This window comes from Cnephaeus nilssonii (genome assembly GCF_951640355.1).
Source record: "Cnephaeus nilssonii genome assembly, chromosome: 17".
Classification (NCBI taxonomy): Eukaryota; Metazoa; Chordata; class Mammalia; order Chiroptera; family Vespertilionidae; genus Cnephaeus; species Cnephaeus nilssonii.
Genome location: NC_137088.1, coordinates 35,810,350 through 35,835,326, shown reverse-complemented (window position 1 = coordinate 35,835,326; position 24,977 = coordinate 35,810,350). Strand labels below are relative to the sequence as shown.

The following is a 24,977-nucleotide window of genomic DNA, read 5'->3' as shown; positions in this document are numbered from 1 at the left end:
CTTATTATTATTAGTCCAAAGAGCTTCATCACAGTCACTTTGTGAATGGCTTGATATATCAGATTAGGTTTATACTCACTATTGTATTTTTAACATCTCTGCACCCCTGGGCACATAATATACACTCAATAAATAATTTAGATGAATAACTATCCAACTGCAAACGGAGAGCTATGAGAATAATGCCTGGTTTAGGAAGAGCAGGTTGGTCATTATCGAATTTCATTGACCTATTAAAATTCCCATCTTCTGTCTCTCCACACCTATCTCCTAATGGTCCCTGGAATACATTTGATGCTGCCTCTACCAGAAAATAGAAATGATAATTCCTGTCATCCTCTGAAAACAGCAGAGGGAACGTGGAGCGCTTTTTTAAAAGCCCGAGGGGCATGTACACATTCCCACGTCGGGTAAGGTGACGCCTCTCCAGGTCAGCTCCCACCAGGGGGCCTCGCCCACCACTGACGTTCCGCCTTCCTCCACGACTCAGGTTCCTCCCACTCAATCCGGTGCTAGGGGCTCCTTTTCCAGACTGGTCCGCGGCTCCTTGTGCGCATGCGCACCACTGACCCCAAGCAGGCGGGGGCGGGGTCACGTTGCGTCATCGGGGCGCGCTCTACGGACGACGCCGTGGGGTTGCCGGAAGTTGAGCGGCGGTAAGTGAGCCGAGCTGGTGAAGGCGGAGTGGGGTCCTTTGGCGTTGGTTTGGGAGGCCTGGCGGGAGGGGGCGAACGCTGCGGCGAAGGCGAAGGTCACGGAGGGTCTCAGGAGCCTCCATTCCCCACCGAGTAACTGACTGTCGTTCTCGCCCTCCTTCTCCGCTTACTTCCCCTCAGGCTCGGTCCGCCCGGGTCTCCTGACCGGGAAGGTCCTAGTTTCCCACGTCAGTGCCTTCAGTCCTCCGACCGGGAGTGCTCCGAAGACGGGGTGTCGGGACGCGGGAGTTAGGACGCCTGGCTGCTCGTCCTGGCTTTGCCCGGATGTGCTGTGGGACTGGCGCGTCACTCCCCTTTCTGAGCCTTCTTAGGGACGAAAGCCTTATTTTGAAGTGAGGACGTCACGTTGGGCTTCTCTGAGCTCAGGTTCTTGATGCCTCGGTTTGGTCCAAGGGTTGCAAACTTGAATGCTTAGTCAGGTAAGGTAAATGTAGGTGTCAGGAAATTTCTGTGTCGTAAATAGAATCAAACTTTTATCTTTGCTGAGCTGAGTTTTTATGAGCACACTACTAGCGTAGATGATGTTGGAGAAGCGAAACAAACTCCAGTGTGTGAGAGGGTGCGTGCACATGTGGTCAGTCTCTTGATTTTTTAAACCCTGGCAACTAAAACAATTTTTTTTTTTAAATTGGCAATTAACTAAACATTTTTTGTGCAACTGAAACCAGGCATATATCTGTAGCTGCCAGTTTGGGTCCCAGATTTCCTTTTTCCATTAAATATTTGGATTTCTTCTGTGATACCCCCACTGGTTACATTTCTTAAGTGACAGAAGCTTACTACTGGCCACTCCTATTTGGTCTTCCCCTTAGCTCTGACTTTTAAAAAGTTATCAGTTGAGCTGAAAGCGGTTACCCAGTAATTTCAGCTCCCTTATCCCTCCTTCAGGCTCCTAAGGATTTCACTTCCAGTTTATTGCCCACACAGCTTTGAAAGCTGCTAGTTTGTCTTCCTCTTCCCACCTTTTCCTCTCCAGGCTAGGCTCTTTAATTTTATTTTAGAGAGAGAGAGAGAAAAAAAGAAGCATTGATTGGTTGATCCACTTATTTATGCATTCATTGATTTGCTTCTTGTATGTGCCCTGACCTAGGGTTGAACCCACAACCTTGGTGTGTTGGGATGATGCTCTAACCCAGTGGTCGGCAAACTCAGTCAATAGAGCCAAATATCGATGCAGGGGCCTGATGCGGCGGGGGCCAGACATGGCGGGGATCTCCCTTTTCCGCGTCCTGCGCAGAAAGAGAGATGAACGAACCGGTTCTAAGTGGAGGCGGCCAGGGATTGAGAAATAATAGAAATAAAGAAAACAAGACGCAGAAATAGATTCATGAAGCTGGGGCTGGGTGGGACGCCATCTTTCCTCTCTCATGGAGAGGCAGCATGATGACGACGCTGAGCCACCCAGCAGGTTTATTTTATATCCCAGAAATCCAGGAAGTAACACCAAAACTTAGGATCAAAGGAGCTTATTTGCATTCTTAACTAGGCCCTAGCATTACTGGATTTACATATCTAGACCCGCCCCTGCTGACACCTGGGCTGCTATGAAGTCAGAACTGATTAACATGTCCAGCCTTATTGGGGAAGCATGTTCCCAGGGCATGACTTGGCCTAAGCCCTGAGTTCAGCTGATGATAATTAAGGAAATGCCCAGGTGCCTCCCAGGTGGCCCTCTACATATCGACAGTACAACGACTGAAATTTCTTTTGAGAGCCAACTTTTTTAAACTTAAACTTCTTCTCACACCACTTCTTCAAAATAGACTCGCCCAGGCCCTGGTATTTTGTGGAAGAGCCACAGTCAAGGGGCCAAAGAGCCGCATGTGGCTCGAGAGCCGCAGTTTGCCGACCACGGCTCTAACCGACTGAGCTGTTTGGCTAGGGCTCATTAAATTTTCTTACCCACAGGAAACTCCACACCAACTGAGAATTTTGTTGTGCACCACTAACATTGAGGCATGGGGCCTTTTTAATGATGGGGGCAGCAGTGGTGGTGATAGTCAATAGTACAATATTTTTAATGGATGGTAGGTGTTTCAGATCCTGATAGATGCTTTTAAAAAAAGAAAGGAAGGAACATAGTAATGGGATGGAAAGTAACGGGGGGGGGGGGGGGGAAGCAGAAGAAGCTTTTGTCTGAGGAGGTGACATAACTTCTCATGTCACATGAAGACATCAGAGAAAGCTTCATGTGACATATTTTGAAACCATTTAAGAAATTAAGTGTAGGGCTCTTATTCAACCACAGGTCCTTTTTCTGTTCCCAGCCAGCCTCTCATGATAAAGAATAAGCATAAGTGTTTATTGAGCTTCTGCTATGCTTGGCACTGCTCTGCAAGCTGGAAATACTAAAACGAGGAAGATACACCTCCCTGTCCTCAAGGAATTTTTTTTTCCCACTTCAGGGAGATAGACAACAGCACTATTGTATGAAGCTGTTGTAGATGTTTTCTAGAGGAGGATTTAGGGTGCTCATAGGTCACCCTAAAGGGAGGAAAAGTGTTTAGGAGTTCTGGCAACATCGAGGTCTGATGACTGGAAGCCTCAAAGGCATGGTTAAGAGGGTGAAAAAATAGGTGCTGCCTTGTTTGTGCCCTTTCTAAAATACAGATCTTTGCTAAAATACAAATCCCTGTTTCTTCAGTCTAATTTAGATACCCCTCCTTCCTCATCCCATAACATCTAGACTCGGGCATCAGAGAAGGCTTCTGTGAGGAGGTGTCGCTTTACCCAAGTCCTAAAGGTGAGAGGTGGGAAGATAGTGCAGACCCCTGGGAGTGGTGTGAGCAAAGGCTGTGGGTGACAATGCATGACCTGCTGGTAGTTCACCCAAGTTGGAGTGTGGAGTTGTAGGATAGGAGGTGACTGAAAAGGTAAGCAGGAGACAGATCATGAAGGGTCTTGTGGGCAATAGCATGTTATGAACACAGACTTTGGAATCTAAAATACTTGTGTACCAATACTAGCGTTGCTGCTGAACTAGTTTTTTGACCTTGGGCAAGTCACTTTCTAAGCTTTAGTTTTCTCATCCATAAAAGGAGGAAATATAAGCCCTCCCAGGGTTGATGTGAGAATTAAACAAGGTAAGTGTTACCCAATTGGCTCTGGTAGATGGCAAACAATAAACTGCAGCAGTTAATATTGCCATGCAGAGAAGTTTGGACTTTACTTTGAAAGGGTGGTGCTGGAGAATGGGGCACTGAAGGATTTTAAACAAGGTGTGACAGGCTCTCATCTATTTTAAATTACTCAGGCAGCATTGTGGTGATTCTATTGAACAGGATGGGACCAGCGGGGAGACCAGTCAGGGCACTGTTGCTGTGGTCTAGGTGACAGAAGAAGGAGGCCTGAATCAAGGCAGTGACTGTGGAGAGGGAGAGGGGTGGTGGATTTGAAAGATAAAGGAAGTGGGATTGGCTGGACTGGTGTGACCCCATACAGGGAAGAGGAGAGAGAAAGGAATCAAGATATTGGTGTAGAGGATAATGAATCCTCTGCATGGTAATAAGTAGTAACGGAGTTCTTTGATTAGAGTTCCCTGATTATTCCTGACCTTCTCTCAGATTGCCTCAGTCCTCCAGTTTTACCCATGGAATAGCAAAGTTCACAAATGCCTTCCTCTTCTCTATCTCCCAATCCTTACTTACACTTTTCTCAGTGTAAGTAAGACCCAATTGTGATTCAAGGGTGAAAAAAATAGGTGCTGCCTTGCTACCAAGTAGACAATATACATCTCCATGGTCTTGGCAGACTGGGTAACAGCCTATTCATTTGGTATCAGTCCAGCCCCAGAAAGATCACCGTTGACCTTACCTCATACTTTCTTCATTCTGATTACCCTCTTTTGAACTTGTTCTTGTTTGACAGTCTCTCTTTGTGTGGTGTAGAAAGGAAGTCCTCTTTCCTCAAGGCATCTGATCATGAAAAGCAGGACTTTTTCTTGAGATAACCTAAGGCCCCATCTGGCTTTGTTGTAAACACACACATCACATCATGCTCTTGACACTGTCACACTGTCAGCTCTTAGCATTGTTCAGTGCTTCTAATTTGTACATGAGCAGCTCTTACCTGTCTCCTTGTCTTTCACATTTTCATTCCTCTCCCAGCCTCTTAACCATGCCTTTGAGGCTTCCAGTCATCAGACCTCGATGTTGCCAGAACTCCTAAACACTTTTCCTTCCTAATCTTTTGAATTCTCAGCACATCTGATATTGCCTGATATTCTTTCACATATGAAAAACCACTCCTGCTTTGTAGTATTTCTCTATTGTGGGCTCTTTTCCTCCTTTGGTCACTTAAATGCTAGTTTTCTCCAAGGCTCTGCCTTCTCTACTTTTCCCCAGCTGCAACTCCCATTTATGTGCCAATGACCCCTGCTCTACTTGAGCCAGGATCTCTCCTGAGTGCCAGCCCTCAAACTCACCAAGTTCAAAATGAAGCTCAGCATCTCTCCACCAAACCTGTGATTCACCATTCTGTAGTCTCACTCATTCTCCTTCCATTTAGTCATTCACAACAGAACCCTGGGAGTCATTGTGGACTTTTCCCTCTCATACCATCCCTCTGAGCCCAGGTAGTCATCAGAATCTTTGATATCTATTGACACATCTTCGTCTTCTCTATTTTCTCTCCTACTGCCTTAAATCAGGTTCTTCTTACTTCCTGCCTATATTCCTGCATGGCCTCCAAGCTGGTTGCCCTGCCTTAGCAGGCTGGCCCTCACTGGTGTTTGTGCCCTTTCTAAAATACAGATCTTTGCTAAAATGCAAATCCCTGTTTCTTCAGTCTAATTTAGATACCCCTCCTTCCTCATTCCATAACACCCTATACAAACATCACATTGTACTGTCCTAGTTTTACCCACAAACTGCCATACTGTCTCTCCTGGTCTGTCTAACCATTAAAACTATTAGATCCTTAAAAGCAGAAGCCATAGCTTTTTTTGCCATTGAATCCTGAAATATAGCACTGGGACTAGTACATTATATGATTGTTTATTGGAGGAATAACTAAATGGGAACTCCAGTGACTTTGGCACATGTTTTGTTGATAATATTAGTTCTACTTTTGAGTACCTTGTGTCAGATACATTATTTTCTAATTGAATCCTCACAATAATTCTGTATCATATGTGGTGTCTCATGTTATACGTGGGGAAATAGGCTCAGAGAAGTTAAATGACTTGCACGAGATTGTGTGGCCAGAAACAAGTGGAATTTGAACTTGTGTCTCTTTGGCTTATGAAGAAGCTATGCCCTTCCGTCTTTGTACTGCCTCCAGGGTATCAGACTGCATTGTTGTCCAATTGTGGGGTTATTTTTTGGACTGAGATTTATAAACCTATATTACCTCTGAAATTTTTAATCTTGTTAAAATAGGCCTGTGATTGCAGGCAGTAAGAATCTTTTTTATTCTGAATTTTTGTTATCCGTTGTATTGCCTATTTCTGCTTCGTGTCCTGTGTAGAGCTGATAAGCAAACATTGTTATCCAAGTCACTGATAAAATATAATAACAATACCTTATTGAATCGATTCGTCTGTTTTACTGCTTAAGCCCCTGACACAAGGTTCAGCATACATGAAATAGTTAGTAAATACTGATGAATATTCATTAATATAGTTAAATAAAATACAGTAGTCCCACCTTATCCATGAGGGATACGTTTCTAGACCCACAGTGGATGCCTGAAACCATGGATAATACTGAACCCTATATGTATTGTGGTTTTTCCTATGCATACATACCTGTGATAAAGTTTAATTTATAAATGAGGCACAGTAAGAGATTAACAACAATAACTCATAATAAAATAGAATATTTACAATAATATACTGTAAATTATGTGAATGTGGTCTCTGTCAAAATATCTTACTGTTCTGTACTCACCCTTCTTGTGATGAAGTGAGATGATAAAATGCCTATGTGGTGAAGTGAATGATGCAGGCAACTCTTGACCTTCTAGCTATATATCAGGAGATTCAGCTGCTTTGGGTAATCCTGGATCATTGAGCCATGATGATGATATCTGGTCGGATGTCCAGAGTAGGTGATGTCAATAGTTGAGAATCCTTGATAATTGAAGGGTTTGTTTTTGTTTCTATTTTTGTTTACTAACAGGGGGTAGCATATACAGTGTGGATACACTGGACAAAGGGATGATTAACAACCATGGCAGGACGGAGCTGGAAGGTGCAAGATTTCATCACACTGCTTAGAACAGTGTGCAATTTAAAACTTATTGTTCTGAAATTTTTTAAATAATATTTTTGGACTGTGATTGACCTTGGTTAATTGAAACTGAAACAGAGGGACCTACTGTAAAAATAAATTGGACAGGACCAAAGACTGAGCCAAAGACTTACCACTATTAGTTCCTTTCTTATTAACATCAGTTAATTCCTTAACCAACATTCTTTGAATAAGATTATCTTACCATTTCTTAATTCCTCCATGTTAGTATTTAATTCCTACATATTCATCATATCTATTAGAATATCTGGAGCAGTCTTGTCAGAGACCATGCTGAGTTCCAGATGTATCCTGTTTATGGCTCTTCTGTGATCAAGGCAGAAATAAGTTACTTTGTAGTTCCTTCTTCTTAAATACACCATAGTGGCCTCTTGTGATTACTCAGTACTGCTGCATACAGTTGTGCAGGTTGTGTACTGTGCAAAAGGTCACATCTGAGGGGATTCTGTTTAGATATAGGTATTATGGATGTATTTTTATAATGACAGTTTTTTTGGCAGACAAGAGTAAAAAAGCCTTGAGCTTTCTGAGAAAAGGAAGTAAAATGCCTTGAAGGGGTACAATTTTCTAATTGGACAAAGATACCATGTGGACTAGAATGACTCATATGGCACTTTTCCTTGGAGCAAAGTATCTGTTCAGTGGGATATGGAATCCATCCTTATTCTCATCTTTGGAAATCAAATATCTTGAAAATCTGAAATCAAGTACTGGCTTGCCCCAATTTTTTAGCACTTCTCTCATTTTCCAGAACTCCTTAAAGGTCCCAAAAGTGGAAACCATAGAAACTGTTATTCATAAGCAAGCCTTCATTTTTTCAGCCAGCTTTTAGGAAACCATCACAGATTTTAGTTGATGGTTTACATTAAGGGTTCCCCAGCAATTCAGGTAAATCCAGGTGGCTGTACCTCATGTATAGAATGGAGCAATATGACACTGTTGATTGGTGAATGTAACAAAAAACACTCAAAAGTAGACATGCTGTTTGTTTTCCATCATCCTTGTGTTGTCTCTTTCTCCACTTTCCCAGATTTTCTCAGCTTTTACTCTCCTTCATAGGCATGCCACACCCCCACAATACTGGTATCTAGTGGGTCCGTTCTCAAAAAAACTGAGGCTGGCTGTGAGCAGATTATATGTGAAGGTTCGGGTTATTACAATAGAAAAAAAAATAAAAGAAAAACAATTCCCAGAAGTAACCAGTGAGAATGCAGGTTACAGTTTGAAGACTATGGAAGTGACTGATTGACCTTCTAAAGGAACAAATGTTGATTCTGTAGGGTAGGTGGCTCACATGGAGGTGAGGGGACAACTTGTCCATAATAGCAATTATCCTGCCTGCTTATGTAATCAGCTGTTACCACCTAACAGAACAGTCACAAAAAGCCATTTTGTCTTGTGGAGACATCAGTTTGGCTTAGGGGCATCTTGACTCGAATGCAATTTTTAAAAGAAATTGAGGCATCTGTACCCAGCTGGTTCCCCTTTAGGAGTCCTGAGTTTTCATCTCCCGGTAAAGCCTATTCTTTCTTTTAAGTTTGGAACTTCTCCCCCTTGTTTTGGAAATGAAAGTTTTTAAAACCTCCCTCTTTAGCAGTCTTGCAAATTATTTCCAAGACTCATGAAGTTGCAGAAGCATCATTAGCCTACAGAACGTGCATCGGCCCCATATGCCAGAGGGGCCCTCTCCACACTTCTGGCCATCTCCACCTCCTTTTACCCATCAGCAGCTAAGAACATATTCTTTTTGTCAGTGGGATTTGGTCATGTGCTTTGGTGCTTATTTTAATGACTGCCAGAGCTCGAAGCCCCACAGCTGGAAAAATGAAAACAGAAGCTTGCTCTATGTGCTCCATTTGGCCCAGAGGAGCTACTTCAGGACCAAATTGTGGTTATTCTGGCACTTCTGCTAAGTGAACGGCCCCACGTGGCCTCAGAGAAATTGAACAGAGTGCTCCTAACCCCTTAGAACTTGTCCCCTGGACTTCCCCTTGATCTATAGCATGAGACCATCTGTTTCCTTTTAATTAAACTGCCTCTGTGACGACCATGAAGAGTGCTGAGATTTCAGTGCGATGTGTTTTGAGGCAGGTAAAGTTTTCATAGTGAGCATGGGGAAAAGCAGCCACATTAGTCAGGCACTGTTGTGTGTGTGTTGGGGTGGAATGGGGGGCGTGACAAGAAAAACTGATAGCAGCTACCATTAATTAACTGCTGGCTGTATTCCAGGCACTAACAGGAGCATCACATACATTCTCATTTAGCCTTCCCAACAACCTCCTGGGTTGGGTGTAATTATCCTTACTTTACAGATGAGGACATCAAGGCACAGGGGATGAAGTTACCTGCCCATGTCTATTCAGCCAGTGAGAGGTGGAGCCAGAACTCAAAATTGGGTTTGTCTGACCGAAGACCAAGCTCCCAACTACCTTAACTTTTAGCATTTTCTCTGAACTATTCAAAACTCCTGTGCCCTACCCAAGCAAGCAAACAAAAGCCCAACAATACACATGGAAAAATTATAGTTAGAGATTTTTTAGTATAGTCTGGCTGGTCTGTTTTTCTGCCCTCCTTCCAAGGGTCTAGTTTCCCTAAAGACAGGTTTGTTAAGTTTTCTCTCTGATTGCTTTTTACTTTCTACCAGTTTTACTTCTTCATTTAAAAAATACTGTACTGGTGTAATATTTGCTGTGTCCAATCCTGTTGGTCTCCCCTGGAGGGAGAACGATTGGGCAGACTCAATCCAGGAAGCACTTCTGCTCCAATTAATTATATAAGAAGCAAAGCCAAAATACTTGCATCTTCAGCTTTAATAACAAAATGCTAGAAAAATGTATGGAATGATGTTTCATTTAGACTCCTTGTTTAGAACAATTTCTTTTCACCAAAGCTACCGGTACATTTAAATACATCATCTGTTAACAGTTGGATAAATACAGGAAGGTTCTTTGTAGGATTGGTATAGCTTGAATATAGGGTTTTCTGTTCTACCTTTTTATTCAGGTATAACATACATATAGTAAAGTGCACTCTTTGTAAATATATAGCTCATGGATTTTTACACATGAGCTATATAAAAATGGTGCCTTATAACCACCACCCAGCTCAGGGTATATAGAATATTTCCAGCTTCCCAGGAGGCTTCCTCATGCCCCTTCCCAGTCAATAGTCCCACTCCACCCTATAATTACTATTCTAACTTCTATCACGATGATTGGTTTTGTCCGTTGAACATACCATACGCTGGGTGTGTGTAGGCCCTAAAATTGTCTTAATATTTTTACTTTGGAACAGTTACAGAAACCTTACAAGAATAAGGCAAAGACCTTCCATATACCCTTCTTCCATTTAGATTTTGTCCCAATAACATCCTTTATAGTGAGAGGTGTTGATCCAAGATTCAGGTGTAGCCCCCAGTCATATCTTTCTAATCTGTCACTCTGGAATAGTTCTTTAACCTTCCCTTGATTTTAAGACCTTGACACTCTTAAAAATTATAAGCCAGCCAGTCCCAGTCATTTTGTTGAATGATTTTCAATTTGGGTTTATCTGATATTTCCTCCCGATTAGACCCAGGACAAGTATTTTCTGCTGAATATAGTGGAAATGTTACTTTCAGTGCATTCTGTTGACAGTACACAATGTCCAGTTGCCCCATTACTGTGGGTGCTAACTTTGATCCTGTTACTAAGATAGTGTCTGCCAGATTTTTGTCACTGAAGAGTCACTTTTTCTTTCCTTTGTAATTAATACATTTGTGGAGAAATTCTCTGAGACTGTGAATGTAGTCTTTTAACTTGTGTACCGTACCCACTTTCGGGAAGAGATATTTATTCTTTATTACTTTTGTATTTGATGAAGTTTTCATTTAAATTGATTTGTACATGCATATTTCCTGTCCTCTGAGATCTTAGTCCTTAAGAAACAATAAATAATAGGTTTAGAGACCTTCCAAGTCATATGGCATATCTCCGTATGTTCTTGACTTCTTACTCCAGTCTCCATATTCCATGGTAATAAGCCTGAAGTTTGTCCTCCCAATCACAGAAGCCTGAGTTATCTCTTTCTCTTGTTTCTAGAATCCATATTTGAGAGCCATTCTTCAAGGGACTAAGGTATATTGAGAGGAGTATGAGCTAGAATTTATATTTGTAGACTTTACAATCAGGCAGATAGAATGGAGACATATATGCAAAGAGTTGAACAGCACTACTAAATGTAGAGGTAGCTTAGATACAGAAGTGATTAACTGTAGCTGACGGGAGGAGCATGAGAGGAGTAGAGAAAGTGAGGGGCAGCTCTGGGAAGGCTTTCTGTAACAGAAAAATCCCTGATCTGCATTTTGAAAAGTCCCAGGCAGTCATGGGGGCTGCTGTGCCTTTTAGACAGAGGGGGGCTGTTCATTCAGGGTTGTGGAGGCAGGACAGCAAGTATGTTAGAGTAGAGGAGCACTGAGCAGCTCAATGTTTCTTTAGCATCAAGTCAGAGGTGGAGAGTAGCAGGGCCAGCAGGGTGGCACTAGAGAAGTTGGAAGGCAATCACAGAGGTCCAAGAGAAAGTAATGAAGGAAACCAACAGCGGTGTGATAACATACCTGTTTAGGATGTGAGATGCCACTGATGTAGTCTTCCCCGCATATTATGAGCTTCAATAAATATCAAATGGGCTTCATCTTGGCTTAATGATGCTGACATATGTGTGAGAGTGATCTGTGTAGACTGCATTTACCACTTCATGAAGATGTGTTTGCATCATTACAAGGTACATATTGTAGACCAGCAAATGTGGCCTTGGAATCTGGTCTTGCAATCTGTTTCCCCCTCAGCATCCTTACAGATCTCTGCTACTCTCTAAAAATATTTTTCCCAAAATGTCAGTCTCCCTAAAAACAAAATACATTATTGTCAACTTCAAAGGATCAAAAATAACATGTTTGGAAGATCATTTAGTCCAGGGGTCAGCAAACTACAGCTTGCAGGTCAGATCCTGCTCAGGGCCTTTTTTTTGTGTGTGTAACTATGAGCTAAGAATGTTTTTTACATTCTTTAAGAGTTGTAAAAAAAAAAAAGAAGAAGAAGAAGAAAGAAAATATGACAGGAACTGTTTTGGCCTGCGATGCCTAAAATATTTACTATCTGGCCCTTTTCAGAAAAAGCCTGCCAACCCCTGGCCTCTTGCCTGACTGCCTGATACAGTAATTCTTTCTGCACTGTTACTTGGCAAATAATCATCTAATATATGCTTGAGCACTTTCACTAATGGAAAATTTATTTTCGTTCTAGTCACTTTATTTCCTATTTGGACAATTCAGGCTATTAGTAATTTTTAAAATCTGCTGAAATTTGTCTCACTATAGCATCCATCCTTTGCCCCTTTTGTGGGGAAGAGAGCTATTATTTCATGTCAACATTTACTGAGCTAATATACTCTAGGCACTGTGCTAAGTGCTGAAAAAAAGATGAATAAGACATGTTTTTTTCATCAAGGATATCCCAGGTGTTATTTCTTGGCACTAAAGCAGCTGAGCTGGCAGTGTTACCTCTCTCATTCCCTGTCTTTGAGCCATTGGGTTAGGACTTTTGTCTTTAATGATTTTACTTATTTTTGAATTGTTATTTCACATACACAAAATTCAGAAGGGCAAAGGGTCATACAGTGAAACTAAGGTTCTCCTGACCCCATAGCTTCTTTCTTAGGAAGTCACTACTAACGTACATTTCCTGTAGGGATTTGATGTTAAAGAACAACACGAACACAAGGTGTAGGTCCATTTGGACAGAAACTTTTAATTAAGTCTCCAAAGGTACTATTTTTAATCTATTTGTAGGTTTCTGAGAATGACTTCGTTTTATTTTCATAAAAGCCAGAAATTTGCACCAAGTTTGGGTGGTAGACACAGCCCCAGAGGGTCCCTATTGCTTAACCACCCACCTACTTTTTCAGTTTAATCTGAACTAGATGTTTTGGTTACTGCTGGGATTCTTGTTCATTACAGTATTGAATCCTCATGAAAGCCCTTCCTCTTTCATTGGAAGTGACACAATCCCTTCTTGTGTAACTCCTGGGTTTCATATCCTGAATATGATAGAAATTGTTTGAAATAAAATTGAGCCATACTTATAATGATGTCTCTGTCCATTTCTTTTCTTGACTATGTCTGTATGTAATGTTGAAGGCCAGAAATCTCACTGCAAGTCTTAATTTTTAGGAAGCAGGTAATGTTTGGACCTAGGTTAGTTACACATAACTATGTATCTATAACTCACTTCCCATTCTCTCCAGAATTCCCTCTCATCATTACTTCTTTAATCTTCTCTTCCAGTTTAGGGAAGATGGCAATGTGACATAGATGTATAGGTTCCTAAGTGATGCATTTATATTTGAGTATCCTATTTAGATGTTTCTAGCAGATACCTAATCACATGTTGCTGCTGTTGCTTAAGACCTTCCCGTTTTCTTAGCCTGTCAAACAACAGTTCAGCAGCTAAACACCAGCCATATTCTTTTGTGAAATAGGCTCTTGGATTCTGTTTGGAATTTCTCAAAGATCAAATAAGTCAGAAATGTTTGAAGGATATATCTGTTATGCAGATTACTTTCTTAGTATGCCTATCCTTTATCTTCTAAGTGGTCATCCTGAGTAACTTCACCAGCTGCTGAAGTGCTATGTGGAAGAGAGTTTTCTCCTTTGTCCCTGGCACTGGTAAAATTCCATTTTTAACTCAGAAGGTCATCAAAGTGATGATGTGAACAGGTTTCTGTTGACCTTTAACCTTTTGCACTCAGATGTTGAGTGTGACTCGACACGGTTAGCATCGGTAGCAGCTCTTTTTATACTCTTTGAATGTATCAATAATTTGAAATATTAAAAAATCCAAATAAAGTTTGTATGAAAAGAAACTCCAGTTTTTTATTCTACTGCCGCGCTTTGTAAAATCTGGGGTATTTAAAAAATTAAATCCCGAGTAGAATAAAGGAATCGAGAAAAAAGCAAGCGAGTGCAAAGGGTTAAGAGTGTGTAGGGACCTGATGATCCATCACACAGAGGAAACCCATTTGTACCGCTCTCTGCTACTGTGTTGAATTCCTTCCATATTCAGTGATTGCTCTGGCCACTGGCTTTTTCTTCTTGGTTCTTGAGTCAAGAGAGTGTGTATGTGTGTGTGTGTGCTTTCAAAATAATTGGTTATTTTTTTAGCATATGTGGGGCTGATGGGCAATATAAACGTTTTGAAGGGGGGTGGATAGGGTATGCCTTCCTTCAAGGAAGTATAGTATAGTATGAAAGTCGGGGCTTTGAAGCCACCAGACCTGGGTTATAAACTCAGCTCTTCCACTTTCTGTGTGACTGGACAAGTTACTTAACCTCTTTCTTCTTCCTGTTTTCTTCTTCTTTTTTTTTTTTAAATCTTTATTGTTCAGATTATTACAGTTGTTCCTCTTTCCCCCCCCCCCCACCCCATAGCTCCCCTCCACCCGGTTCCCACCCCACCCCATCCATGCCCTTACCCCCCCCCCCCCCCACTGTCCTCATCCACTGGACAAAAATCACAGTCTCTTCCCACACGCCCCACACCCCTTCCCGCCCCCCCAGGTTTGTCAGTCCACTCCCTTTCTATGCCCCTGATTCTATTATATTCACCAGTTTATTCTGTTCATCAGATTTTTTATTCACTTGATTTTTAGATTCACTTGTTGATAGATAATGTATTTGTTGTTCATAATTTTTATCTTTACCTTTTTCTTCTTCTTCCTCTTCTTACAGAATACCTTTCAGAATTTCATATAATATTGGTTTGGCAGTGATGAACTCCTTTAGCTTTTTCTTATCTGTGAAGCTCTTTATCTGACTTTCAATTCTGAATGATAGCTTTGCTGGGTAGAGTAATCTTGGTTGTAGGTTCTTGCTGTTCATCACTTTGACTATTTCTTGCCACTCCCGTCTGGCCTGCATAGTTTCTGTTGAGAAATCAGCTGACAGTCGTATGGGTGCTCCCTTGTAGGTAACTAACTGTTTTTCTCTTTTTGCTTTTAATATTCTCTCTTTGTCTTTTGCTCTTGGCATTTTAATTATGATGTGTCTTGGTGTGGTCCTCTTTGGATTCCTTTTGTTTGGGGTTCTCTGCACTTCCTGGACTTGTAAGTCTATTTCTTTCACCAGGTAGGGCAAGTTTTCTGTCATTATTTCTTCAAATAGGTTTTCAATGTCTTGCTCTCTCTCTTCTTCTGGCACCCCCATAATTTGGATGTTGGTACACTTGAAGTTGTCCCAGAGGCTCCTTACACTATCTTCATATTTTTGGATTCTTTTTTCTTTTTGCTTTTCCTATTGGGTGTTTTTTGCTTCTTTGTATTTCAAATATTTGACTTGATTCTTGTGATCCTCTAGTCTGCTGTTGAATCTCTGTATATTATTTTTTATTTCAGTCAGTGTATGCTTAATTTCTAGTTGGTCCTTTTTCATATCCTCGAGGGTCTCACTAAATTTATCGGCCTTTTCTAGAAAATTCTTGAAAAACGTTATAACTGTGGTTTTGAACTCTATATCCAGTAGTTTGCTTTCCTCCATTTCTTTCATTTGTGACCTGTTTCTTTGTCTCCGTATTTTGGTGCTCTCCTGTATTGATAGAGTGGCTTTGTGTTCTAGGTGTCCTATAGGGCCCAGTGGCTCAGCCTCCCCAGTTACCTGAGGTGGACACACTTTGTGCACCCCTTTGTGGGCTGTGTGCACAGTCTTGTTGTAGTTAAGCCTTGATTGTTGTTGGTATCACTCGGAGGAATTGACCTCCAGGCCGATTGGCTGTGAGGATCAGCTGTGTCTACGATGGGAGAACTTCTGTGCTGGAGACACCCTTATGAGGCAAGACTTGCTTCAGTGGGGCTTTGGTGCTCACTGAGTCTGCCCCCTTAGTGTGTCCTTATGGATCTGAGGAGTTGTAATCTGGATGGTCCTACTCTGACCCCTGGGTACACTGGCTCTTGGATCTCCAAGGAGGTGCTAATTTAGTCTCTGCCTGAGGCCACCCAGCAGGAGCTACGGAGAGATCTGCAGATTCCTCTTCTTTGTTTGGGTTTTGGAGGTGCCCAGATGAGGCCCAGATTTGAAGCAGTGCAAGCTGCTGTGGGGCCTTGGGCCTTCTTTTGGATTTTCTGGGTCTCTCTGACTCAGCTACAGTTTGATAGGTAAGTTTAGATTTCAAAGGACCAGGCCATTCATATGCAAAACCCTCTGTGCACAGCTTGGATGGGGTGGAGTCTCAGGGCAGAGCAAACAGCAATGGCTTCCCGTCAGCCCTCCCCTAAGAGGCCCCCGGGTCTCAGTGTCCCTTGGTAATCGCTTGCAAGCACCACTGAGAGAAAGCCGCCCTTGAGTTCAGCCCACTGCCAGACAGTCCAGTTTCTCCCCATATGAGAGTAGGTCCCCAGAGTCTCACCCAGAACTGGAGTTCAGAGCATTCGGGAGCGTGTATCTCCCTCCGGCTTGAAAAAGCCAGCCGCGTACTCAGTTGCCAGCCCTCTCCACGCGCGGGCCTCCGTACCTCTGCCCTTTACTTCCGCAGCTCCTCTGAGTCTCAGTGTGCCTTTCTCTTCCCTTCTAGTTGTAGAATTTCTTCTTAGCCAGCCTTCCTGTGGTTCTGGATGATGTCCGTTTTGTCTTTTAGTTGTAGTTTTGAAGTAGTTGTGTGAGTCGGCAAGTTCAGGTGTGTACCTATGCCTCCATCTTGGTTTCTCTTTCCCGTTTTCTTTTCTGTACAGCCGCTATTACAGTGGTCCTCCCTTATCCATAGTTTCACTGTGTTAGTTACCTATAGTCATTCTTGGTTTAAAAATATTAAATGGAAAATTACATATATAAACAAGTCATAAGTTTTACATTGCACACTATTCTGATTAGCACAATGAAATCTCACCTGGGACATGAATCATCCTTCTCTCCAGTGTATCTACACTGTATATGCTACCTGCCCATTAGTCACTTAGTAGCCATCTCTGTTATCAAATGAACTGTCTCATTATCACAGGGTTTGTGTTTAAGTAACCCTTATTCATACTTAACAGTGGCTCCAAATCACAAGAGTAGTGATGCTGGCAATTGAGATATGCCAAAGAGAAGCCATAAAGTGCTTCCCATAAGTGAAAAGGTATGAATGTATAAGAAAAAACATAGTATATATAGGTTCTGCATTTTCAGGCATCCACTGGGCATCTTGGAACATATCCCCTGCAGATAAGAGGAAACGATATTCAATGACTTTTAAAAGGGTATGATCAAAAAGGCTTGGCTGACATGGCTCAGTAGTTGAGCATTGACCTATGAACCAGGAAGTCACAATTTGATTACTGGTCAGGGCACATGCCCTGGTTTCGAGTTTGGTCCCCATTGTGGGGCATGCAGGAGGCAGCCCATCAATGATTCTCTCTCATCGTTAATGTTTCTCTTTCTCCCTCTCCCTTCCTCTAGGAAATCAATAAAAATGTGTATTTTTCTAAAAAGCAAGTATGGTTCATGGTGACAAATGCTCTAATGGAAGTTTTCATTTGGAGAAAGGAACTATTGATACCTACTGACTATGGGTTTTAATGAAAGCTTCATAAAGGACCTTATGAGATGAGGAGAAATTTTCCTGGTAGATGGGGAGAGGTTTCCAACGGGCCTCAGCAAAGGCATAAGGCCGAGAAACTGGCAGGCCAAGGCAGGGATGACACCTGACTCTCTGTGTCTTAAATCTAGTAAGGGTTTGGTTGGTTGGTTGGTTGGTTGGTTGGTTGGTTAACAAGGGACTGAAGGGACTGAAGTCAGTGACCCATGAACACATTTCTGCGGGGAGTGGAGGTGTGAGATGGCATTGTCTGGTGCACGATGTTGCAGGTCCATACTAAGGCAGCAGAGAATTTTAAAGACAATGATGCATTGTCCTTTGTGATTGACTAAGCTTATTGATTATGTAGAAAAATATTTAATTATTATACTTCCCACTTCTTGTTTTCTGCTTGTTTTTCTGAGTTTGTTAAGTCCCCATTGTGAAATTTTTATTAATTCTTAATTGGATTTCTGTTGGCAAAGCATATTTTTAAATATGACAAACACATTAAGCCTGTTGAAAAACAACCACCCATTAAGAATCCAGTAGCAAACTTAACTGGCCTCTGGAACATGCCGGGACACACAGTTGGTTACTTTCCCATGCTGATCCTACTCTTACAGCATGTTCTGTTTTTAATAATCTACCCTCAAATTCCACTTTAGAAAGCTACCACTGAGCTCCTTTTAAAAATGAAAATCCAATGGCATTGACCAGGCCTCATTTTCTTCTTCTTTTTTATTTATTTATTTTTTACTTTTAGTGTTCTTTGCCACCATTTGTCATTACTCTCTTCAAACGTTTTCTTTTCTTTCTTTCTTTTTTTTTTTTTATGCAGTGTGCGGATATGGTTTAATCTTTTCTTGATAATGATTGATTTTTTTAAATTTATTTTTTTATCATTTACAGTATTATAAATGCCCCCCATTTCCCTCCTCCCCCACTTACCTCCCCCTCCACTCAACCCCTGTCCCATCCCAGGCCTTCATTACACTACTGTCTTTGTCCATCAGCTATGCATATATGCATAGAAATTCTCTGGTTCACCTCCTTTCCTCACCCTAACCCCCCTCCTCTCTGAGATCTATCGGTCTGTTCCATGCATCCATGTCTCTGGACCTATTTTGTTTGTCAGTTTATTTTGTTCATTAGATTCCACATATATGTGAGATCATGTGATATTTGTCTTTTAATGGCTGGCTTATTTTGCTTAGCATAATAATCTTCAGAACCATCCATGCTGTCACAAAGGGTAAGAGATCCTTCTTTTTTAAAACCTGCAATACCTGACTATTTAGTCAGGAACACTGACCTCTTTTCCCTTAGATAGTAAAATTTAAAAAATGACAACAGTAGCTGTCTGGTGTGACTGAATCAAAATTATACCTATTTTTTTCAGATCGGTAAAAAATATATTTTTTTGGTGTGTTGCAGAATTTTAGTAGTTAGTTTATATGTGCCATGAGATGAAAAAGGTTGAAGATCACTCGTCTAGGACTCTCTTCCTGCCTCCTTCAAAGCAATTTTGCCACCGTAGACTTCTGTCATATTTCCTGTTCCAAACTGTCACTTGCTTCCCACTCCAGATTTCTTCAGCCTCGCTTTTTTTTTTTTTTTAATCCTCACCCAAGGATATGTTTTCATTGATTTTTAGAGGGAGGGATGGAGGAAGGGGGGAGAGAGAGAGAGAGGGAAAGGGAGAGGGGGAGAGACAGAGAGAGAGACATTGATGTGACAGGGAAACATTGGTCAGTTTTTTGTGCCCTGGGAACCAAACCCACAACGTAGATATGTGCCCTGACCAGTATTTTGAACCCACAACCTTTTGGTGTGAATTCAAAATACCCGCCAGAGCCAGCCTCACTTTTGAAGCCTTCTCCATCTTGTCCTGTGTAACCCACTTAGCTTTGTGTGTGCATTGCTGTTGCACAGTACCAGCCCTCCTACTAAGAAGAGCTAGGCTCATGCTTCCTGGTTTCTACCACAGCAGTTCCCTGTCTTTTTCCTTCAGCCCTCTGCCCATCTTCAACACCCTACTCCTTCACAGAAGCTTTCTCCCTGCTCTGCTCCACACTCCATGTTGATTTTTAGCACTTTTATGTAATACTAACTTTGCATTTTTTCATATAGATACTATCAGTCCAAAGCTCCTTATCTCTAATTCTAAAATCCAACAAGTTTGGAAGACTTAGCACAAAACTGAGGCAAAATCTCTGAGTGGTTGTAAACTGTCTTTTTAATTTATTTATTCCATCTAGTGTGCCTATTTATACATTCTGCTGCAGAAATATGAATTTGGTGATGGGGTAGTTGGACAGGATGGAAAGTGAAGGGAACTTATCAACCCGCACTTTTTGGAACTGCCAAGTTTCTCTAGTATTGTGCTTCTCAGACTGGGGTACCTATATCCATGAGAGTGTGCAGGGAGTATAGGGAGTTACTGTGTATACCTGCTCGATTGCCAGGAGGGTCAACTTTATTTGATGATTTGAGGGAAAATATGAAATATTAAAGAAAATGTAGTAAGGCACAAAATTTTCATGCATTTAAAGGATAAAAGATGAGATTTCAGAGAAATGCAGGCACTGTGGTGAGGTGGGAAGAAACGTCTTCATTCTCCTCGGCTGGAGTGCTCAAGCACTGTTCTTTTTCAGAACTCAACAGTTTGTCTTGTTGTGTTTCTAACTGGCTGGACTCTTGTACTTGTAAACTTCTCTAGGGCCACACAGGATGGCAAAAACTGCTGAGACTATGACTATGTGTAATAAAGAATAACACTAATTCATCAGTCACACTGATTTGGACAAAAAAGAAAGATGTACAGAAGTGAAGGCCAAGAAAAGTTCTTAGAAAAATCAGTTTTAACGTCAAGAGGCTAAACTTGACAACACGGGCAAATTACTTGGGTTGATTTCCAAAGATGTATCTTCAGGTAGCCCAAATACCTCTCACTGTTTATTTGGTTGGTTCCCCAACCCCCACCCCCAGTTTTATTGAGAAATAATCGATATACATTCCTGTATAAGTTTAAGGCACACAGCATGGTGACATGATTACCACAGTAGGCTCTACTAACTTCCAGCTTCACATATAGATACAATAAAAAGAAAAGGAAGAAAAAAGGGAAAATTTTTCCTTATGATGAGAACTCTTAGGACTGAGCTCTCTTAATAACTATGTGTCATACAGCATTGTTAGCTATAGTCATCATGTTGTACATCACATCCCTACTACTCATTTATCTTACAACTATAGTTTGTTTCTTTTGACTACCTTCCTCCAATTGCTCCTCCCCCTATCCTCCACCTCTGGTAACAAGTCTGACCTCTTTTCCTATGAGCTTGGTTATTTTTTATTTAGAATCCACATATATGAGATCATACAATATTTATCTTTCTCTGACTTATTTCACTTAGCATAATAACTTCAGGGTCCATCTATTTCCTTGTGTGTGTTTTTTAATGTTTGAATAATATATATATATATATATATATATATATATATATATATACACACACACACACACACACACACACACACACACATATGCATACATATATACAAGAGGCCCAGTGCATAAGATTCGTGTACTGGCAGGGGCGTACCTTAGCCTGGCCTGTGCCCTCTCACAGTCCGGGATCCCTTGGGGGATGTCCGCCTGCCAGCTTAGGGATCGGGCCTAAGCTGGCAGTCAGACATCTCTCTCTCAGTCCAGGGCTCTCGCAGTGCCGCACTCCTCGCTCCTTATCACCCACCTGCAGTGGAGGCAGGAGAGGCCCCCCCTACCGCCCCTGCACTCGTCAGCCGTGAGCCTGGCTCGCTGCCTCTGGGCTCGCCAGCTGTGAGCTCGGCTTCTGGCTGAGCGCACTGACCACCAGGGGGCAGCTCCTGCGTTGAGCGTCTGCCCCCTGGTGGTCAGTGTGCGTCATAGCGACCGGACGTTCCACTGTTGGGTCAATTTGCATATTACACTTTTATTATATAGGATCACAGCTTCTTTATCTATTCACCCATCAGTGGATACTTAGATTGTTTCCATGTCTTGAGTATTTTAAGTAATGTTGCTATGAACATGGGTGTACAGCTATCTTTTCTAGTGTTTTTATTTGCTTTGGATATATTCTTGAAGTGGAATTGCTGGGTCAGATGGTAGTTCTACTTTTAATTTTTTGAGGATCCTCTTTGCCATGGTGGCTGTACCAGTTTATAGTCCCACCAACAATGCACAAGGATTCTCTTTTCTCCACATTCACACCAGCATTTGTTATCTCTTGTATTTGATGATGACCATTCTCACAGGCTTGAGGTGATATTTCATTGCAATTTTAATTTGCATTTCCCTAATGACTTGTGATGTTGAACATTTTTCCATATACCTGTTGGCCTTTCATATATCTTCTTTGGAGAAATGTCTTTTTAGGGTCTTTGCTCATTTGTTCTTTTGCTATTGAGTTGTATGAGTTCTTTATATACTTTGGATATTAACCCCTATCAGATATATGGTTTGCAAATACTTTCCCATTCTGCAGGTTGTCTTTTCATTTTGTTGATAGTTTCTTTTGTTGTGCAGAAGTTTTATTTAGTCTCACTTGTTTATTTTATTTTATTTTTTGCCTGTGCTTTGTGTCATATCCAAAATACCATTATAAAGACCCATGCTAAGAGTCTTTATTCTTATGTTTTCTTGTAGGAGTTTTATGGTTCAGTTCTTACACTTAAGTTTTTAATCCATTTTGAGTTAATTTTTGTGAGTGGTATAAGATATATGTCCCGTTTTATTCTTTTATATATGAATATCCAATTATCCCAGCACCATTTATTTAAAAAATAACTATCTTTTCTCCATTGAATATTCTTAGCTCCCTTGTCAAATAGTAATTGACTATATGTGCTGGGGTTTATTTCTGGGCTCTCAGTTCTGTTCCATTGGTCTATTTGTCTGTTCTTATGCCAGTGTGGTACCTTTTGCTTCGTTCTTTTTTCTTAGGATTTTTTTTTTCTATTTGGGGTCTTCTGTGCTTCTATCTAAATGTTAGGAGAGTTTTTTTCTATCTCTGTAAGACATACCATTGGAATCTTGATAGGGATTACATTAAATCTGTAGATGTCTTTTGGTAGTATTGATATTTTAACAATATTAATTCTTCCAATCCATGAACACAGGATACCTTTCCATTTCTGTCTTCATTGATTTCTTTCATTAACGTCTTGTAGTTTTCAGTAGAGATCTTTCACCTCCTCAGTTAAATTCATCCTAAGTATTTTATTGTTTTTGATACTAATATAAATTGGGGTAGATTTCTTTGTTTCTTTTTCAGAAAGTTCATTTTTAGTGCTTAGAAACACTACTAATTCTTGCATGTCAGTTTTATATTATGCAACTTTACTGAATTCATTTATTAGATCTAACCATTTTTTAGTTGAGTCTTAAGGATTTTCTCTATATAAAATTGTGTTATCTGGGAATAGAAACAGTTTTACTCCCTTTCTTCTTTTGTTTGTTTTAATTAAGCATTATTACAAATGTTTATTTTTACCATGTTTTGTGCTATTTAGTTGTGTTCTATTTTGTTTTTCAGTAGGCACCAAATAATGGCAGCATCTACCGGGGATCCTGGACTCTTTAAATTGCAGTTTGCCCCATTTAGCAGTGCCTTGGATGTTGGATTTTGGCATGAGTTGACCCAGAAGAAGCTGAATGAGTATCGGCTGGATGAAGCTCCCAAGGACATTAAGGGTTATTACTACAATGGTAGGCAATATGAAACTCCATCTTCCATCATCTTCTGTTATATTCTCTGCCCTCCAGTATAGGGTCAGTTTTCTTTTAGCAAGGACACTTTTGTCTTTTACAACTAATGGTCTTTACCAGTTTCTATTTTATTTCCTGACTTTTGACCCAAGTTTATTTTTACCTCTTTTTTCCCTATTGTGGGAAAAAGAAAGGGTGCTGTAAAACCCCAGTTATTAATCCAAAGAATTAATACTGGTTACTTAGTATTGCTGGGGGAGAAGATTGGAAATATTTTTTCCCAATTAAATTTTTTTCTATATTCTTAGAAAATTTCTCAAATTCACAAAAGCTCTGTCATTTTAAGCTAAGCCTCTGTTTAGTTTGGATAACCACGAATTTGCTGGGGCATTTTGGGCTCAACAAAGAAAACAAAATTACACACAAATATTTTTGTTTTGAATGCTGCTTTTAATGACTTACGATTGAAAATGTGAAAATGCTTCTGTGCAGGTGATTCTGCCGGGCTTCCAGCTCGCTTAACATTGGAGTTCAGTGCTTTTGACATGTGAGTATTTCTTGCTCCAAATCCATAGTGAAGAACACTGTTTGCCTTTTTCAAGAAATGAGTACTCTTAACCTCTCTCATAGGTGGACCACAGGGAAACAGGTAGCTCCTGGTGAACAGAGCCAGTTCCTCATGATTCTTTTTACCTCTCATAACAGAGAGACAAATACTAGATGCTTAAGACTACCTTATTTATTTTTTCAGCAGGTGTTTATCAGAGCCTATTTGGTGTCAAGTACCATGTAGATTGATTGAGACTTAGATAACATTCCTCCTGAGTTTGATTATAGTTAATATTTTGTGATTCTTTATTGGTATCTCTTGATTTATTCCTTTAGTTGCTTACCCATGAGCATCACTGAATGTTTATTAGGCTACTTCTATATAGAAGCTACTGTGCAAGGTATTCTAGGGATATACATAGAAATATGACATATACCCTCAAAGAATTTTTTGTCTGGTTGGAGGCCATGGGGAGTTGCTGCAGAGAAGAGAGGCATTTATTGATTTAAATAGCTAGGCATTTTCACATACATAAATAATCTTTTCAGACCTGCCAGGTGTAATTTCTCTCTTTCAGATGAGGGAACTATGGGTCAAAAGGTAAAATGGCTTGCGGAAGGTCACATGTGACCTAATTTAGGAAGCACTCATGAGAGAAAGGTAAAGTGTATTTCTGAGGTTGCATTGAGTAGCCAGGGGCATTTTGTTATCATCTACAGAAATAGAGAAACCAGAAGGGGGCTAAAATTTTTGGAGGAGGTAAGTTTGTTTTAGAACATGTTGAGATGACAGCATCCAATAGAAATGTCCAGAGGCACTGGAGTCAAGCAGGGTTGGTCAGACTAGGTTGGAGAGTCTTCCATGAAGGAAAGATCATGAGGCTGTAAGAGAGGAAGAGACTCTCCTGTAAGAAGAACAAAGGGCCAGAACATACCCGATTAGGGAGGACAAGAAGATACAGAACTACCAAATGAAACGGGAGTTGTCAGAGAGGAGAAAGAACCAGAAAAGAGTTATAGAAACCAAGGAAGGAAATGTTTTCAGGAAGGAAAGAGATGGTCTACAATGTCAGAAGCAGAAAGGTCCAAGTTCAATGCAAGGGTCACTGGATTTGATTAGGTCTTT

The 24,977-nt window shown here is 40.9% G+C and overlaps 1 protein-coding gene across 5 annotated transcripts in view; it reads left to right on the top strand.

Annotated features, from left to right (window-relative positions):
* ATG7 (autophagy related 7) overlaps positions 1-24,977 on the top strand; it is a 254,822-nt gene that overhangs the window by 5,320 nt on the left and 224,525 nt on the right. Inside the window, exons 1-4 of one of the 5 annotated variants that reach the window (XM_079795437.1) lie at positions 645-656; positions 3,361-3,459; positions 23,130-23,302; positions 23,795-23,849. In XM_079795437.1, the coding sequence (XP_079651563.1) occupies positions 23,143-23,302; positions 23,795-23,849 (215 nt within the window). In that variant the 5' untranslated portion in view covers positions 645-656; positions 3,361-3,459; positions 23,130-23,142. Of the gene's footprint in view, positions 1-619; positions 657-3,305; positions 3,460-23,129; positions 23,303-23,794; positions 23,850-24,977 lie in introns of those variants that run through there. The other 4 variants (XM_079795434.1, XM_079795435.1, XM_079795436.1 and 1 more) reach the window with 4 other exon arrangements.